At 42.2% G+C, this 18,827-nt stretch overlaps 1 protein-coding gene across 1 annotated transcript in view; it reads left to right on the top strand.

Moving 5' to 3' along the window:
• The first annotated feature begins 1,458 nt into the window (after positions 1–1,458).
• Positions 1,459–18,827, top strand: part of LOC128694797 (stromal cell-derived factor 2) — a 124,065-nt gene continuing 106,696 nt past the window's right edge. Inside the window, exons 1-2 of the mRNA XM_070094247.1 lie at positions 1,459–1,513; positions 8,047–8,139. Coding sequence (XP_069950348.1) covers positions 1,459–1,513; positions 8,047–8,139 — 148 coding nt within the window. The remainder of the gene's footprint in view (positions 1,514–8,046; positions 8,140–18,827) is intronic.

Genomic DNA, 18,827 nt, shown 5'->3' on the forward strand with positions numbered 1-18,827 from the left:
GCCCTCCCTGTTATATGCGCCTGATCCTCCAGCTTCTGCACTAATCTCTTGTGGGGAACTGTGTCAAAGGCCTTCCTGCAGTCTAGGAAAACGCAATCAACCCACCCCTCTCTCTCGTGTCTTACTTCTGTTACCTTGTCATAAAACTCCAGGAGGTTTGTGATACAAGATTTGCCTTCCATGAACCCATGCTCGTTTTCATTTATAATCTTGTTCCGTTCCAGGTGTTCCACCACTCTCCTCCTGATAATCTTCTCCATGACTTTGCACACAATACATGTCAGAGACACAGGTCTGTAGTTTAGTGCCTCGTTTTTGTTTCCTTTCTTAAATATGGGGACTACATTTGCTGTCTTCCATTTCTCAGGTAGTTGCCCAGTTTCAAGGGATGTGTTGAAGATTGTGGTTAGAGGCATGCACAGCATCTCTGCTCCTTCTCTAAGGACCCATTGGGAGATGCTGTCCGGTCCCATCGCCTTTGAGGTATCAAGGTCACTTAGGAGCTTCTTCACCTCCTCCTCGGTTGTTCGTATGTCATCCAACACTTGTTGGTATATTCCCTCTTGATGTTCCCTTCTGTGCTGTCTTCCCACAGCCCTTCCTATCTCTACTGTAAAAACTTCCTTAAATCTCCTGTTTAGCTCCTCATATACCTCCTGATCATTTCTTGTGAGTTCTCCACCTTCTGTCCTTAATCTGATCACCTGGTCTTTGACTGTTGTCTTCCTCCTGATGTGGCTATACAACAGTTTCAGGTCAGTCCTGATTCTCGATGCTATGTCATTTTCATACTGTCGCTGGGCCTCCCTCCTTACCTGTGCGTACTCGTTCCTGGCTCTGCGACTGATCTCCCTATTTTTGTGTGTTCTCTGCCTTCTGTACTTTTTCCATTCTCTATTGCACTTGGTTTTAGCCTCCTTACACCGTTGGGTAAACCAGGGGCTCGTTCTGGTCTTCCTGTTGTTTCTGTTGCCCTTGGGAATAAACCTTTCCACTACCTCCTTGCAGTTCGTTGTTACATATTCCATCATTTCGTTTACTGGCTTTCCTGCCATTTCTCTGTCCCACGGAACCTCCGGCAGGAAGTTCTTCAACCCTATGTAGTCCCCTCTTTTAAAGTCAGGCTTTTCCCATTCAACTCCTGTTACTCTCTCCACTTGCAGCTCTACTATGTATTCAAAGCACAGAACCACGTGGTCGCTAGCTCCTAGGGGACTCTCATACTTGATGTCTTCAATGTCTGAGCTGCCCAGGGTGAACACAAGGTCCAATCTTGCTGGTTCATCCTCCCCTCTCACTCTGGTTGTGTCCTTAGCATGTTGGCGCATGAGGTTTTCCAGAACCACGTCCAACATCTTGGCTCTCCATGTTTTGGGACCCCCATGTGGCTCCAGGTTTTCCCAGTCAATCTCTGTGGAAATTTATTTGGTCCCTAAAGTTCCACAGGACCGATCCGACATGGTCGTAATGGAGCGGCTGAGCTGGGTGGCCCTTAAACTCACCCAAACAAAAGGTGTTCTCCCCAATCATAAACACATTTCTCTCCCCGGGGGGTGGCGTGGATGGTAGGCATTTATTTAATTTATAGATTTACTCTTCAGGGAAGGAGTAGGTAGTTTTACTGTTAGTATATTAATATTAGGTTTACTAAGGCAACTGCAGATAATAATAATGTAGACCTAAGACCTTAACATAGGTAGTAATAGGCCGATAATGTAGGCCAAAACTAGGATAAGTTAGCTAGGGAGAACTGGCAGCCCTAGTTTGAACGAAGAGACGAGGGTCTGGAAGAGAGACCAGCTCGTTCTTCTTAAGACAGACACCAACTGGACAAGACATGCCGTGATCAACAGACGGCGCCCCCCACGTGTCTTCACATTTGAGACCTGGGGAAATCTGGTAGAGGCACCTCGATGTACCGTAGATGACCTCCGTCAGGCCCATACAGTAAGACAAGACCTCCACTTTATCTCGTAGATTTCTGGCCAGTGTCTGGGGAGATTGTGAGTGAGTTTGATCTGTGGGCCCGGTGTGCAACAGGCAGTGCATGCCCAGTAAGTACCAGTGTCTCAGGGCAGTCTGGAAGCTAGTGTCCGTGTCTGCATAGTTATACTAGGGGATACATACCCTCTTGGATATAGGAATTTCTGAGGTGCAGGCAGGACACTAATAACGATTGAATATTGCAGGAATTAAGGCTCCCGGTTGCACGTGGTTTTTGAGGGGAAGTCCAGAGGGGATAAGGCTAAGCTTAGGGAAGTTGAAGATCAGGATATATGCTGCAACACCAAGTAAGTTAGCCCTTTATACGTGCATGCAGGCGAGTTTCTTGCAACATCAATCATTTGTGAAAATCTGTCCTATAAGCCACTTGTGAGGCTGAGGTACCCACCTCAGAGCTCGGTGTCAACAGAGTTTGCCAGGGTAGGCGACTCACTTGGAGGCAGTCCACACAAATTTTCACAATCTCCCTGTGGTTGAAATCTCCCATAACCAGCAACTTTGCTCTGCTGTTAGTTTAATTTTTTAGTTTAATATGTTTATTATGCACCCCATACCCATCCTGTGGGCGGTAGTCAAAAGATTACAGAGGTACATAATTGGTCCAGGGACTGGACTCCAAAGTTTTGATAGCTGATACTGGCCATGTAGTCACAAACTGTAAGGCTGGAGGTGATGTCCTGGGAGACAGTAATAGTAAAGCTGGAGGTGCTGTCCTGGGAGACAGTAATGGTGAAGCTGGAGGTGCTGTCCTGGGAGACAGAAATGGTGAAGCTGGAGGTGCTGTCCTGGGAGACAGAAATGGTGAAGCTGGAGATACTGTCCTGGGAGACAGTAATGGTGAAGCTGGAGATTTTGTCCAGGTAGTCGGGAATTATACGCAGGAAGGAATACATATAAATGACCTCATAGGGGACAGGAGCCATAGTAGGGAAACAAGTGTAGTCAAAGATAAGATAAAACCAATATTGCAAACTAGAAATTCCGCAGGAAATAGCAAACAAGAGGACTCCAATAGCAATAGTGAGGATAAATTACCAAAAACAACTGGTGGGAGCTCCATTGTTGGTGCTAGGGAGGATAGAAGTAAGACAGGGAAACATGCACCAACAGGGAATACAGTCACAGAAACCCAAGGCAAGCGGAAACCAAGCCTGTGCACATACTATGCACTTGGTATCTGCTGGCATGGGAAATCTGGGAAAACAGATGGGACGTGCAACTATGACCACCCTAGAAAATGCCATGCCCATATGACAACAGGAAAATGCAAACTCCCTTCCTGTAAGCTTTTTCACCCTGAAATGTGTACCTCTTCAGTACAGGAAAGACTGTGCTATAACTTAAATTGCCAGGCATACCATCTAAAGGGGACAAAAAGATACAAAACATCCAGGCCATGGGAAAACCTGGGTAGCCACAGCCACTCAAGAGGGAGAGGTTTTTTAGTGCCAGGAAGGAAAAAAAACTTGCAGGAAATGGCAGAAATCGTACACCAAATCCAGTCATTCCTGGAGTGGAACCACAGTCGATGGCCTCCACTCCAAACCAACAGATACAGATACCAATGCCGGAAAAAAATCCCCCCCCAAGTACCAACAATACCACCAGTCCGATAACATTCTTCTTTGCAAATATACAGGGTCTAAAGCCAGCAACAAACAACAAAATACCTTTCATCCGTGGACTGCTTGCAGAGGCAAAGGCAATGTTCGCGGCTTTCACTGAGACCCACATAAAGGATCACTTGGACAATGAAATATGGATCCCAGGTTACAACCTATACAGATGTGACAGAGTGAACAGGCAAAAGGGGGGGGGGTTGGCCTGTACATTGCAGAGTCACTTGTTTGCACAGAACTGCTTAATGCCTCAAATGACGTAGTGGAAGTTTTAGCAGTAAAGGTCGAGAACCAAAACCTAGTCATTGTGGTAGTCTACAAGCCTCCGGATGCAACATCCCAGCAATTCCAGGAACAGCTGTTAAAAATTGACCACTGTCTGGAAAATCTTCCAGCTCCTGCACCCAACATCTTGCTCCTGGGGGATTTCAACTTAAGGCACCTAAAATGGAGGAATATAGCAAATAATATTGTTGCAGTAATAACACCAGGAGGCAGCTCTGATGAAAACTCACACTCACACGAGCTTTTAAATCTCTGCACAAAATTCAATTTAAACCAGCAAATAATAGAGCCTACTAGACTGGAGAATACACTAGACCTCATATTCACTAACAATGATGATCTGATAAGAAATGTCACCATATCAAAAACAATATACTCAGATCACAACATAATTGAGGTTCAGACATGTATGCGAGGAGCCCCAGACCGACAAAATGAGACTAGTCACGAGGGAGCATTCACCAAATTCAACTTCAATAACAAAAACATAAAGTGGGACCAAGTAAACCAAGTCCTAACCGATATAAGCTGGGAAGATATACTAAGCAACACAGACCCAAACTTATGCCTGGAACAGATTAACTCGGTGGCACTCGATGTATGCACAAGGCTTATTCCTCTAAGAAAAAGGAGGAGTAGATGTAAAATGGAAAGAGACAGGCGCTCCCTTTACAGGCGACGGAAAAGAATAACAGAGCGGCTAAAAGAGGTCAATATATCTGAAATGCGCAGGGAGACACTGGTCAGAGAAATAGCAAGCATCGAACTTAAGCTAAAAGAATCCTTTAGGAGTCAGGAATCGCGGGAAGAACTAAAAGCTATAAATGAAATCGAAAGAAACCCAAAGTATTTCTTCTCCTATGCCAAATCAAAATCGAGAACAACGCCCAGTGTTGGGCCCCTACTTAAACAAGATGGGTCCTACACAGATGACAGCAAGGAAATGAGTGAGCTACTCAAGTCCCAATATGACTCAGTTTTTAGCAAGCCGCTAACCAGACTGAGAGTCGAAGATCAAAATGAATTTTTTATGAGAGAGCCACAAAATTTGATTAACACAAGCCTATCCGATGTTATCCTGACGCCAAATGACTTCGAACAGGCGATAAATGACATGCCCATGCACTCTGCCCCAGGGCCAGACTCATGGAACTCTGTGTTCATCAAGAACTGCAAGAAGCCCCTATCACGAGCCTTTTCCATCCTATGGAGAGGGAGCATGGACACGGGGGTCGTCCCTCAGTTACTAAAAACAACAGACATAGCCCCACTCCACAAAGGGGGCAGTAAAGCAACAGCAAAGAACTACAGACCAATAGCACTAACATCCCATATCATAAAAATCTTTGAAAGGGTCCTAAGAAGCAAGATCACCACCCATCTAGAAACCCATCAGTTACACAACCCAGGGCAACATGGGTTTAGAACAGGTCGCTCCTGTCTGTCTCAACTACTGGATCACTACGACAAGGTCCTAAATGCACTAGAAGACAAAAAGAATGCAGATGTAATATATACAGACTTTGCAAAAGCCTTCGACAAGTGTGACCATGGCGTAATAGCGCACAAAATGCGCGCTAAAGGAATAACAGGAAAAGTCGGTCGATGGATCTATAATTTCCTCACTAACAGAACACAGAGAGTAGTCGTCAACAGAGTAAAGTCCGAGGCAGCTACGGTGAAAAGCTCTGTTCCACAAGGCACAGTACTAGCTCCCATCTTGTTCCTCATCCTCATATCCGACATAGACAAGGATGTCAGCCACAGCACCGTGTTTTCCTTTGCAGATGACACCCGAATCTGCATGACAGTGTCTTCCATTGCAGACACTGCAAGGCTCCAGGCGGACATCAACCAAATCTTTCAGTGGGCTGCAGAAAACAATATGAAGTTCAACGATGAGAAATTTCAATTACTCAGATATGGTAAACATGAGGAAATTAAATCTTCATCAGAGTACAAAACAAATTCTGGCCACAAAATAGAGCGAAACACCAACGTCAAAGACCTGGGAGTGATTATGTCGGAGGATCTCACCTTCAAGGACCATAACATTGTATCAATCGCATCTGCTAGAAAAATGACAGGATGGATAATGAGAACCTTCAAAACTAGGGAGGCCAAGCCCATGATGACACTCTTCAGGTCCCTTGTTCTATCTAGGCTGGAATATTGCTGCACTCTAACAGCACCTTTCAAGGCAGGTGAAATTGCCGACCTAGAAAATGTACAGAGAACTTTCACGGCGCGCATAACGGAGATAAAACACCTCAATTACTGGGAGCGCTTGAGGTTTCTAAACCTGTATTCCCTGGAACGCAGGAGGGAGAGATACATGATTATATACACCTGGAAAATCCTAGAGGGACTAGTACCGAACTTGCACACGAAAATCACTCACTACGAAAGCAAAAGACTTGGCAGACGATGCACCATCCCCCCAATGAAAAGCAGGGGTGTCACTAGCACGTTAAGAGACCATACAATAAGTGTCAGGGGCCCGAGACTGTTCAACTGCCTCCCAGCACACATAAGGGGGATTACCAACAGACCCCTGGCAGTCTTCAAGCTGGCACTGGACAAGCACCTAAAGTCAGTTCCTGATCAGCCGGGCTGTGGCTCGTACGTTGGTTTGCGTGCAGCCAGCAGCAACAGCCTGGTTGATCAGGCGCTGATCCACCAGGAGGCCTGGTCACAGACCGGGCCGCGGGGGCATTGACCCCCGAAACTCTCTCCAGGTAAACTCCAGGTAAGCTGAGCAAGTTACAGAGGTAATGAACTCACAATTTACAAAGGTAATGAACTCACAATTTACAAAGGTAATGAACTTACAATTTACAAAGGTAATGAACTCCAGGTAAGTCTGGTCACAATCATGACAAGTTACAAAGGTATTTACAGATTACAGAGGTACGTAATGGGTCCAGGGACTGGGCCCCCAAAGTTTTGATAGCTGAACTAGGCACAAAGGTAATGAGCTCACAAGTTACAAAGGTAATGAATTCTGTAGAATGGTTACTTACGTTTATACTTTGGCTACAATCATGAACAAATTATAGCTCTGCTGGAGTGAGCTCTTCTTGCCACCTCAGCAAGTGTGTCCACCATTGCTCTGTTGCTCTCTTCATATTCCTCTCTTGGCCTCCTGCAGTTCTGTGGTGGATTATACATCACTGCAATGACCACCTTGTGTTTCCCAGACTGAAGTGTACCTACTATGTAGTCTCTTTCTCCCGTCTCATCTATGCCTTCCATTTTCTCGAATTTCCATCTGTGTGTGTGTGTGTGTACTCACCTATTTGTACTCACCTATTTGTGGTTGCAGGGGTCGAGTCACAGCTCCTGGCCCCGCCTCTTCGCGTGTGTGTGTGTGTGTGTGTGTGTGTGTGTGTGTGTGTGTGTGTGTGTGTGTGTGTGTGTGTGTGTGTGTGTGTGTGTGTGTGTGTGTGTGTGTGTGAGGTTAGAGCGTTGACAACAGAGCCACTGTACACATTGTGTGTATTTGTTAGTATGTGAAAACATTTCCTGTTATAATTTCTCGAACTTTTCCTTGTCCAATGAAAAATAAGTCACAGTAAGTTTATATATATAGTAAGTACGTTTATTCATTTATACACTATATATATACATATATATTATAAATAAATATTCCGGAGTTTCTTGGGCTTAATAATTGTAAAATATTTTAGGCTATGTTTTGATGTTTCAAAAACTTTCGTATAATTTTTATATTTATTAAACCAAACTTTTTAAATAAAAATATTAGTCCTATAAAAGTTAAATATTTGGTCACTTTTACTAATACACTTTCCTGATATTACTGGAATGTATATAATACACAACCGTGGGTAAGATAGTTGAAAATAAGAGAGAGTGAACGATGGAGAGAGAGAAGAGGGAGGTGTTGTGTTATGGTAGTGAGGGAGGGTAGTGAGGGAGGGTAGTGAGGGAGGGTAGTGAGGGAGGGTAGTGAGGGAGGGTTGTGAGGGAGGGTAGTGAGGGAGGGTGTGTTGATGTGGCAGCAACTACCATCAACACAACTGTTGCAGTTATTACTTCACTGCCACCACCACACCTCCCACATTGCCACTTCAGCTGGTGGAAATGTTGAGTTAGATGATGGTGGAGACACAGTGAGAGCACCCACGTCACCAGCTGTACACTGAGTATCACCTGGTTAACAAAGCCGCTGCTCTGTTATCAAGTGGTTATCATAGTGGCACTAACACTGGTAAGTTAAACTGCGTTTACCTTTTACTATAAACACTGACATATACAGTAACCACCAATATTTTTAATTTTTCTTATTGGTACATTCATGGGAAGAGTGCTAAACCCATAGGGGGTTATACAGCACCTGGAGAAATGTAAAACAAAATCACGAAATTTTTTTAGAGCATTACATTGACAGCAATTTAAAATTCAACATTCGTATCCAGCACATAACCGTGGTTTCCAAAACAGTGGATATTCTCTAAGATACGTTACTGAGCCTCAAACAACGTTACTTGTTCTGTACTACTATAAACTATCCTTGCCACATCTATGGTATTTCTGTCTGGGGATCAACTATTATTATTACAATCGAAACTTCGGGACAAACCCAAAAGGGGTCATGCATAGGTTTTCATGGTGCAGTGGTAAATGAACACTCCTGCTCGTCACAACTGGCTTGCCATAGATTCGAATCCTGGGGATCTACAGCAAATCACCTAAAACCAAGAAAAATTCAACAAAATGCTGTTGTATGAATGATCACATGAACAGTGGTAGACAACACAAGTCCCCCGCTCTTCAGAAGTCTAAACTTGCTCAGCGTATAAAACATTCTCTTGTACTATTGTGCCTACTATATATACAAGGCAACACAAATATAAACCTAACTCTGAAGCTACCTAGAAAGCTGCGGCACAACTCAGGCATGACACAAGATGCTGTGTAAGGAGACATGTACACCTAACATGACATTATATTGCTACAATGTTTTGCTTTTTTGGAGATTTGCCAAACCACTACAAACAATATATGGACTCAGGGTATATATGTATAGGTAACAAAGTGAGGTGAAAGAGCATAGGCACTGCAGTAGGCCTATTGGCTCATGCTATTGGTGGTGGTAGTAGTAGTAGATCCAGTAGAGGTAACTTGGTTGCTCTGTGATGGCAGGGTTTTTTGTTTTAGGGAAAACTTGTGATAAAACTACAGAGATGATGAAGCTGCCTTTATTCACTTTATTACCTATATGCATCCACTGTGTCCATGTATTATTTATATTGGCTTGACAGAGCTCCCAGAATGCAAGACGTTGCCACAATAGAATGCCACATTAGTTTGACATGTCCTTTTACCTAATATTTTGTTGGTAATTCTGCCAACATTATTATATAAAAATGACATAAATACGTTTTTGATATCCCGTGTTCAGCTCAGCCCGAGTAAAAAATTGATATGCATAAAATGCTCCAAAATTTAGAACTCTGGCAGAAGATTCCAGATCGTAATAATGCTGGTAGAATTACCAAAAATGTTAGGTAAAAGGACACAGGTGCAACTAATGACATTTTATTGTGACCGTTTCACTCTCCAGGATCTCTGTCAAACTTTTCAAACTTTACAAAGCTGGAGAGTGAAACGTTGCTACAGTAAAATGTCACATTAGTTGCACCTGTGTCCTTTCACCTAACAAGATTCCAGATGTTCAGAACTGCTGTTAAACAGCTCCTCCTTTCTTTAATGTGGTTCAAGACAGGAAAATTTTATGTTCAGACACATTTTGAAACCTGCTGTTGAGTTTTCATCCATTATTCATCCTGTACTTTTTGTTTCTGCTATTTTTTCTACTTCCATATATTGTACCATATGCTTCAATTCCATTCATTCAGACATGGCAGTTCTACCAAGAATTATACAAAAATTCATCATTGTAGTACTTCTTATATTCATGACTGCTGAAATAGGCTATTACATTTTTTATTTGATTAGTTATGTTGTATCCTATATGTTTTTGTAATTTCCTGCTAATACCATGTATAGACCCAAAAATCAAACTGTATTGCCCTTAAAAACTAGACTAACGTGTTGCCTGAAATGTTGTGCATCCTATGGGCTTTCTGATTATTGTTTATTTTGTAAGTGGAGAGATTGGAAGTAACCTAAATGAGAGGCATTCAGCTTTGATTCATGGCAGGGGAAGGCAAATCTAATTCCCTAGATCAAGAGCCTCTCGCCAGTATCAAGGAACCTCCCTCGATGGGTCAAATTACTTCTGCATAATAACTACTGAATTTTTTTTCTGCCTGGAAGCAGTGCCTTGATGCTGGTGAGGGGGTTTTGGATCTAGGGATTGGGATTTATTCTTCCCTTCCTTGGATCAAACCTAAATGCCTCCCTCAGTTCTAATTTTTTCAGTGCTAATTAGAAATTACTTATATGCAATTTAATCTAGATACATAAAGAACTAGCTACCCAATTTGTGCAAGCATGTCATTATCATATAGAATGTGAACTTCCTTAATAGCATTTGTGCAAGAACAAAGACAAAGACTTCAGATTATTAAACCCACTGTTATTAAACCCAGAACAACCCCATTGGAAATAAGTTGCTTTGTGCAATGTTATTGAGTTACTCTAGATTAAATTATGCTGCACAGTTGTGCTCTCCAAATTAGAATAGACATAAATGCTTTGGGAAACATACAGAGAAGGTTAAGATTGATCCCATGTATTGGAAAACTTACCAACAAAGATGGGCTGAAGGCACTCTGAAAAGTATCTAACCAAGACAGGACTTGCACCAATGGGTTGAAGTTGACCAAATTTAGATTTAGAAAGGATATAGGGAAGCACCGGTTTAGTAACAGAGCTGTAGATGAATGGGAAAAACACCCCAGTAGCATCAATGAGGCAAGAACTTTGGTTAGCTTTAAAAATATGTTTGACAGGTACATGAGTGTGTGCAAGGTGGCAAACTTATGATGATGTTTTGGTCCGACTTGGATCACTATCAAGTCACATTGAAGCGTGAAAGGAAGAAGGCCAGAATATACATGAGAGGGGGCAGGGGAAGGGAGTGGTAGAACAGGGTGAGGGAGAAGTAGCACTAGTAGTGCAACAGTGGTAAAGATAGAAATAAGAAGGAAGCAATGGTGGAAAACTAGGGACTAAATTTTCAGAGTGTAGTAATGGTGAAGAAATAATAGTAATTGTGGAGGTAGTGCATAAGAATGAGAGAACAGAGGAGCACTGCAGGAGAGCTACAATCCCACAAGTGTAGGAGAAAAGCCTCTGTAGGACAAAACCCCCCACAGAAAACACAGGAAAGGCAAAGGGTATATACATAACTAATTATTATTCTAAAGATGAAATTTATTAATGCAGTTTATTTTTAATTAATTTTATAATTTTTGTATGTGTGTAACTTTCAAAATATGTACTGTGTACATTTTGTATTTATAGAATTCTTTAAGTTGATGGTGCTTTGTATTTTAGCATACAGTAATTTTTTTTTATTTTATAATACAAGAAAACACTGACTTATAAATGTCCCAAGTACACATGTCCACTCTTACAAACTGGGCACTTAAGAGTCCGAGATTTACAGTCACTGAACTGTAGTACAAATGTGTGAAATATAACCAGTCTTTTGTAGTATTATTTTTTGTGCAAACAAATCTTTAAGTCAAAAAGACAGAAGTGTAGTTGGTTCGTAAAGTGAAACCTACTATAAACACTTCCACTACATAGGAGGCACAACCATCCTAACACTGATACACCTGCATCTTGTTTACTCACACACCTGTTCACACACTTGTTCATGCACCTGTGGTTAAGCTGTATGAAAACAACACACCTTGACTCTGCCTCACTCTTTCTTCAGCCACCACAGCAGTAACATGCCAGGTGCCGCAGGGAGTAACACCTCTGACAACATAAGGGATGCGGTGGTAAGGATAAATTATATCAGTCTGGGCGCTTTGCTTCAGTTCGTATTTGCTTTATTTACTGGTATTTACTTCTGCATGCGAGTTAACTTTTGTACTTTGGTTATATTTGAGGTCATAAATAATTTCTGTCATATTACTACAAATTTTTCAAGTAAATATTAGTAAGAATATTTAGGTACAGTACAGGATAAGAAATGTACAATATGAAATCTTAATTTAATTTAGTTTCAGAAGAAGAACTATGCTTATGTCCCATCTTCAGTATTTATTACCCTGTATAATTTGTATGTTTCCTGTAGTTGTGACACGTACTACCTTCTCTTGAATTTCATTCCACCTGGCTATGTACAACTGTTTGTGAAGAAATGTTTTTCTGATGTTCTGTTTGACACTTTTTGTATTCAATTTGTAATTGTGGCCTTTTTTTTTTTGTTGATAGTTCTAAAAAATGATTTCCTTAACTATTTCCTTTATTTTTTTATTTTTTTAACTCTATAACCATTTCCTACCAAGGCAGGGTGACCCAAAGAAGAAAACACTTGCCATTATTCATTCAATTGTCATCTTTCCAGATGTGTGGTGACATCACAGTCAGATTATCCTTTAACTGCAACTAGCCTGCTGGAAGCTCAAGCCCCTAAAACTCAAAGCTTCTTTACTCATCCCTCCAGTTGTTCCTGAGCTTACCCCTACTTCTGCTTTCCATCCCAGACTTTTACAAATGCTCTTCATGAACTTAGACCTCTCTACATGTCCAGACTACCTCAACAACCCCTCTTCAGCCTGGCTACCATCTCTCTCCTTTTCCTCTTCTCTGCAAATAAGGGCATTTTCAGTGCTCTCAGTCTTTGTATTTCTTTACTTCGGAAGTTGTCTGTAAAACATCGTTGATATTTTTAAATGTGTTGTGAACAATATTTCAAGCATTTTATCACCCATATTTCTAAAAGCTGTTTTGAAGTATGGTATAGTAACATGTGAGTTTCTCAGTGGCACATTTTTGATACTGTGGTAAAGTAACTTGTTTATAGTTATTTGGATCATTTTCTCTATCCAGTGTTCTCAAGATTTTATCACACAATCTACTTTATGATTTGTCACATGTGTTATCTGGTAGATTATACTATTCATTTGCTCAATTTATTAAAGTCTTCTTTTAGGACTTTATAATTATTTAATTTTTTTATTTTGCCTGATATCTTTTTGTGCCATTCTTAACCCTTTGACTGTTTCAGTCGTATATATACGTCTTACGCACCACTGTTTCTGACGTATTTATACGCGTAAATTCTAGCGGCTTCAAATCAAGTGGGAGAAAGCTGGTAGGCCCACATGTGAGAGAATGTGTCTGTGTGATCAGTGTGCACCACATAAAAAAAATCCTGCAGCACGCAGTGCGTAATTAGAAAAAAAAAGCTCTGACCATTTTTTTGGATTAAAATGCCGACTTTGAGATGTACACCTACCATCCGACTTACGACCTACTCGATTTACAACCACTCGACTTACGACCGTGTTTTTTTATTCCAAATTTCTGGGAAATAAACAACTATTTGTGTTGTACACAGTGTTTATCCTAAACCTTACAGTATAAAATACAGTACTAACAGCATAAAAAGTAAAGTAAAACATGAAATACCAAAATAAAACAATAAAATAAAGTCATTACAAAAATGTTTTGTTGATATTCAGTAGTAAACTTCGACCTATGACCATTTCGACTTATGACCATTTCGACTTACGACCGGTTTCTCGGAACCGAACTTGGTCGTAAGTCGGATGGTAGGTTATTTTCATATGGTACTTATCGTTGTATTCTCGTTTTCATGGTCTCGGGTGATAAAATGCAAAACATATTACAGAAATAGAGATGATTTTGATTACTTTCATGATGAAAATGACCTTGAAATTGAGCTCAAAATAGCAGAAATGTTCGATTTTTACCAATGTTCAGGAGTAAGCAAATCACACCACACGTCAAATACACTTCAACTGGGGAGTCTAATATTCTTTTACTAGCGCACTGATATGATTTATACCATTTTTACAATAATGCAGTAGTCTGCATAACAGTAAATTTTGTATTTTTTTGTATGAATAAAAAATAAAAATAGCAATAGTAATATAAGAGGGCCTAGAGATGTGACTAATGGACATAGGATATGTTATTTTAGTGCCAAGAATGTCTACAATGTTTATTCTGGACCCTATTTTGAAATTGGCATCTTTTTTTAATTTGCTTGAAATTGGCCAAATTGCCAATTTCTGACCACTTTATTGGGTAGTTCAAATCAGTAAATGGGCAGTTTCTTATACTCAACATATAGAAAAAATGGAATTCTAAAGAAATAGCTTAGAGTTTGGTCAACTAGAACAACGAAATTGGCCAAAAACAGGGCTCAAAGTCGGCAAAATCGCCGATACATATATGTCGCCAAGACAGCTAACTTCGCGGAAGTGTAATTCCGTGAGTTTTCGACCAAATTTCGTACTTTTGGTGTCATTACCATCGGGAAAAGATTCTCTATCATTTCATAAGAAAAAAATAAAATTTTTTTCCCAAAAATTTATCGACATAGAATGACAGTTTCAGAAAGGGGCCTGTGACAGTCAAAGGGTTAAAGAGTAGCTAACGCGACGGTCTGGAGTTTTGAGACTGACCGGGCGTTCAAATCCCAGTATGGTTTATATTTATATACTACACAGTAGTTATTTATTCTTTCTGGGAAATTATTTATCTAGTAAGTAAAATATTGTAAATTAAGAATACATTTTAGCCAAGTACTGTGCTGATCCTTGTGGGACTCCACTAATGACATTTTTCAATAACATTTTCTGTGATCTCTGTAATTGTGATTTTAAGAATGCCTATTACTTTAGTTTTAAAAATACTACAAACAAGTACAATTGGCTCATCCATTTCATTTTTGTATGATTTCTAAGACATCACAGCAGAACTCAAATAATAATTTCTGGATTTGCAGTACAGAATTTTCATGATCTAAAGCTGACCTGTTTGATCATTAACTTATAGTTTAAATGGTCTTCCCCCTCACATTTTTTAATTATTGTTAGATTGCCATTTTCAATTTGTCTGTCAGTTTGACCTAAAATAAATACCACACTCTTTAACACTCTTTTCAAACCCAGGGTGATGCCTAGTCAAATTGCTTTATATCACTACCCATTACTGTATACGTTGACCATTTCCAAACCTCCAAAAACGAGGACACAGCTGTTACGTGTACTCACCTAGTTGAGGTTGCGGGGGTCGAGTCCGAGCTCCTGGCCCCGCCTCTTCACTGATCGCTACTAGGTCACTCTCCCTGAGCCGTGAGCTTTATCATACCTCTGCTTAAAGCTATGTATGGATCCTGCCTCCACTACATCACTTCCCAAACTATTCCACTTACTGACTACTCTGTGGCTGAAGAAATACTTCCTAACATCCCTGTGATTCATCTGTGTCTTCAGCTTCCAACTGTGTCCCCTTGTTACTGTGTCCAATCTCTGGAACATCCTGTCTTTGTTCACCTTGTCAATTCCTCTCAGTATTTTGTATGTCGTTATCATGTCCCCCCTATCTCTCCTGTCCTCCAGTGTCGTCAGGTTGATTTCCCTTAACCTCTCCTCGTAGGACATACCTCTTAGCTCTGGGACTAGTCTTGTTGCAAACCTTTGCACTTTCTCTAGTTTCTTTACGTGCTTGGCTAGGTGTGGGTTCCAAACTGGTGCCGCATACTCCAATATGGGCCTAATGTACACGGTGTACAGGGTCCTGAATGATTCCTTATTAAGATGTCGGAATGCTGTTCTGAGGTTTGCTAGGCACCCATATGCTGCAGCAGTTATTTGGTTGATGTGCGCTTCAGGAGATGTGCCTGGTGTTATACTCACCCCAAGATCTTTTTCCTTGAGTGAGGTTTGTAGTCTCTGGCCCCCTAGACTGTACTCCGTCTGCAGTCTTCTTTGCCCTTCCCCAATCTTCATGACTTTGCACTTGGTGGGATTGAACTCCAGGAGCCAATTGCTGGACCAGGTCTGCAGCCTGTCCAGATCCCTTTGTAGTTCTGCCTGGTCTTCGATCGAGTGAATTCTTCTCATCAGCTTCACGTCATCTGCAAACAGGGACACCTCAGAGTCTATTCCTTCCGTCATGTCGTTCACAAATACCAGAAACAGCACTGGTCCTAGGACTGACCCCTGTGGGACCCCGCTGGTCACAGGTGCCCACTCTGACACCTCGCCACGTACCATGACTCGCTGCTGTCTTCCTGTCAAGTATTCCCTGATCCATTGTAGTGCCTTCCCTGTTATCCCTGCTTGGTCCTCCAGTTTTTGCACTAATCTCTTGTGTGGAACTGTGTCAAACGCCTTCTTGCAGTCCAAGAATGTGTGTGTGTGTGTGTGTGTGTGTGTGTGTGTGTGTGTGTTCTCACCTATTTGTGGTTGCAGGGGTCAAGACATAGCGCCTGGCCCCACCTCTTCATTGATCGCTACTAGGTCCTCTCCCTGCTCCGTGAACTTTATAATACCTCGTCTTAAAACTATGCATGGTTCCTGCCTACACTATGTCACTTGCCAGACTCTTCCACTTCCTGACAACTCTGTGACTCAAGAAATACTTCCTAACATCTCTTTGACTGATCTGAGTCTTCAACTTCCAATTGTGACCCCTTGTTTCTGTGTCCCATCTCTGGAACATCCTGTCTCTATCCACCTTGTCAATTCCTCACAGTATTTGTATGTCATTATCATGTCTCCCCTGACCCTCCTGTCCTTCAGTGTCATGAGGCCAATTTCCCTTAACCTCTCTTTGTAGGACATTTCCCTTAACTCTGGAACTAGCCTTGTTGCAGACCTTTACACTTCCTCTAATTTCTTGACATGCTTCACCAGGTGTGGGTTCCAAATTGGTGCTGCATACTCCAGTATGGACCTGACGTACACGGTGTACAGACTCTTGAACGATTCCTTACTGAGATATCAGAATGCTATTCTCAGGTTTGCCAGGTGCCCATATGCTGCAACAGTTATCTGGTTGATGTACTCACCTAGTTGTACTTACCTAGTTGAGGTTGCAGGGGTCGAGTCCAGGCTCCTGGCCCCGCCTCTTCACTGGTCGCTATATCATACCTCTGCTTAAAGCTATGTATGGATCCCGCCTCCACTACATCGCTTCCCAAACTATTCCACTTCCTGGCTACTCTGTGACTGAAGAAATACTTCCTAACATCCCTGTGATGTGCGCCACAGAAGATGTGCTCGGTATTATACTCGCCCCAGGATCCTTTTCCTTGAGTGAAGTTTGCAGTCTTTGGCCACCTAGCCTATATTCTGTCTGCTGTCTTCTTTTACCTTCCCTGGTCTTCATGACTTTGCATTTAGCAGGGTTAAATTCAAGGAACCAGTTGCTGGACCAAGCTTCCAGCCTGTCCAGGTCTCTTTGTAGTCATGCCTGATCCTCATCCAATTTAATTCTCCCCATTAACTTCACATCACTTGCGAACAGGGACACTTCCTAGTCTATCCATTCTGTCATGTCATTCACATATACCAAAAATAGCACTGGTCCTAGGACTGACCCCTGTGGAACCCTGCTTGTTGCAGGTGCCCACTCTGATACCTTGTCATGTACCATGACTCGTTGTTGCCTCCCTGTCAGGTATTCTCTGATCCATTGCAGTGCCCTTCCTGTTATATGTTCCTGTTGTGTGTGTGTGTGTGTTTTAACACCGGCCATTTTCCATGGAGGCAGGGTGACCCAAAAAGAAAGAAACAACTTATCATTCAACACTTTTACCATCACTCATACATAATCACTGTCTTTGCAGAGGCACTCAGATATGACAGTTTAGAATGTGCATTATTACTTCATTATAACAACCAAAATACATACACAAATCGCCAAATTCTAGTACGTACTTAACAAATTAATTACTAAAGTCTTAAGCCTGGCGATGTGTACTTGATTGATAGCGTGACTCATCTCGTACGTGTACACTGCAGCTCTGCATGTAGTGTTGCCAACAGCAACTACAGGTTGACCATCACTAATCTGGCATCATCAGAACCTGTAGGGTGCTGGATTAGTGATTTTGCCGGATTACAGAGTGGTTAGGTTAGAATACACTTTACCCAAGGGCCTCTTCAAGGGGGGCTCCTTGGCGTGGTGAAGAGGCTCTTGGTCTGAGGAATTAGACCTGTCGGTCTTCTTCCTCAGACCGAACCTAATTACCCCCCAATCTCCCCTCCCCTATCCCATCCTCCCCTTTTTCCTTTCCTCCTCCTCCTCCTCCCCACCCCTCCCTTTTGCCCTTCCTCTTTTCGGCCTTTGGGATTTCTCCCACAGGCGCACTAGTTCCTAGGTAGGGGAAAGGATACCAGGGTCCATCCCATTCCGTTGAGGTTCTTGGCGGTGGCGTAGTTTGCCGTGGAATCTGGATCGCCTGGGGATGTCCCGATCCCTTTCCGGTATCCCGGAGTAGCTTTGGGTGTCTTTCGGGCGACGGGTGTATCTCTGGAAGCCACCTTTCGGATTCCGGGGGTGGTGGCCGAAGGAGGTATGCTTTGTGGCGGATATCCGGCCGCCCTCTCTTTTGTCCACCGAGGTAGCTCGGCAGATGTGAGGTTGCTATCCCGGATTGTTAGTTTACTAGCATGATGGGTAGGGTATGGCACGGGTTTCATGCTGCATCTGCGCTACTTGCGGTACTGAGGTCCTCTTGGGCGCGGAGGGAGATTTCTGGCCCTTTCATTCCTCCTAGGAACTATCCCTCCCCGGTCCCCCCTTTTTTTATTCTTTTTTTATTTTTATTTTCTTCTTTCTTTTTTTTTCTTAAAAACAAAAAGAAAGAAGTAACCTAACCATGGCAGCCCTAGTCCATGAACCTGCTACCCCCGGGCCCCTTCTTGATACCGCACCCCGTTCTGACCCCGCCTCGTCTTTGGACCACTCTTCAGACACTCCTCATGC

Source organism: Cherax quadricarinatus, chromosome 45 (genome assembly GCF_038502225.1).
Source record: "Cherax quadricarinatus isolate ZL_2023a chromosome 45, ASM3850222v1, whole genome shotgun sequence".
NCBI classification, from domain to species: domain Eukaryota; kingdom Metazoa; phylum Arthropoda; class Malacostraca; order Decapoda; family Parastacidae; genus Cherax; species Cherax quadricarinatus.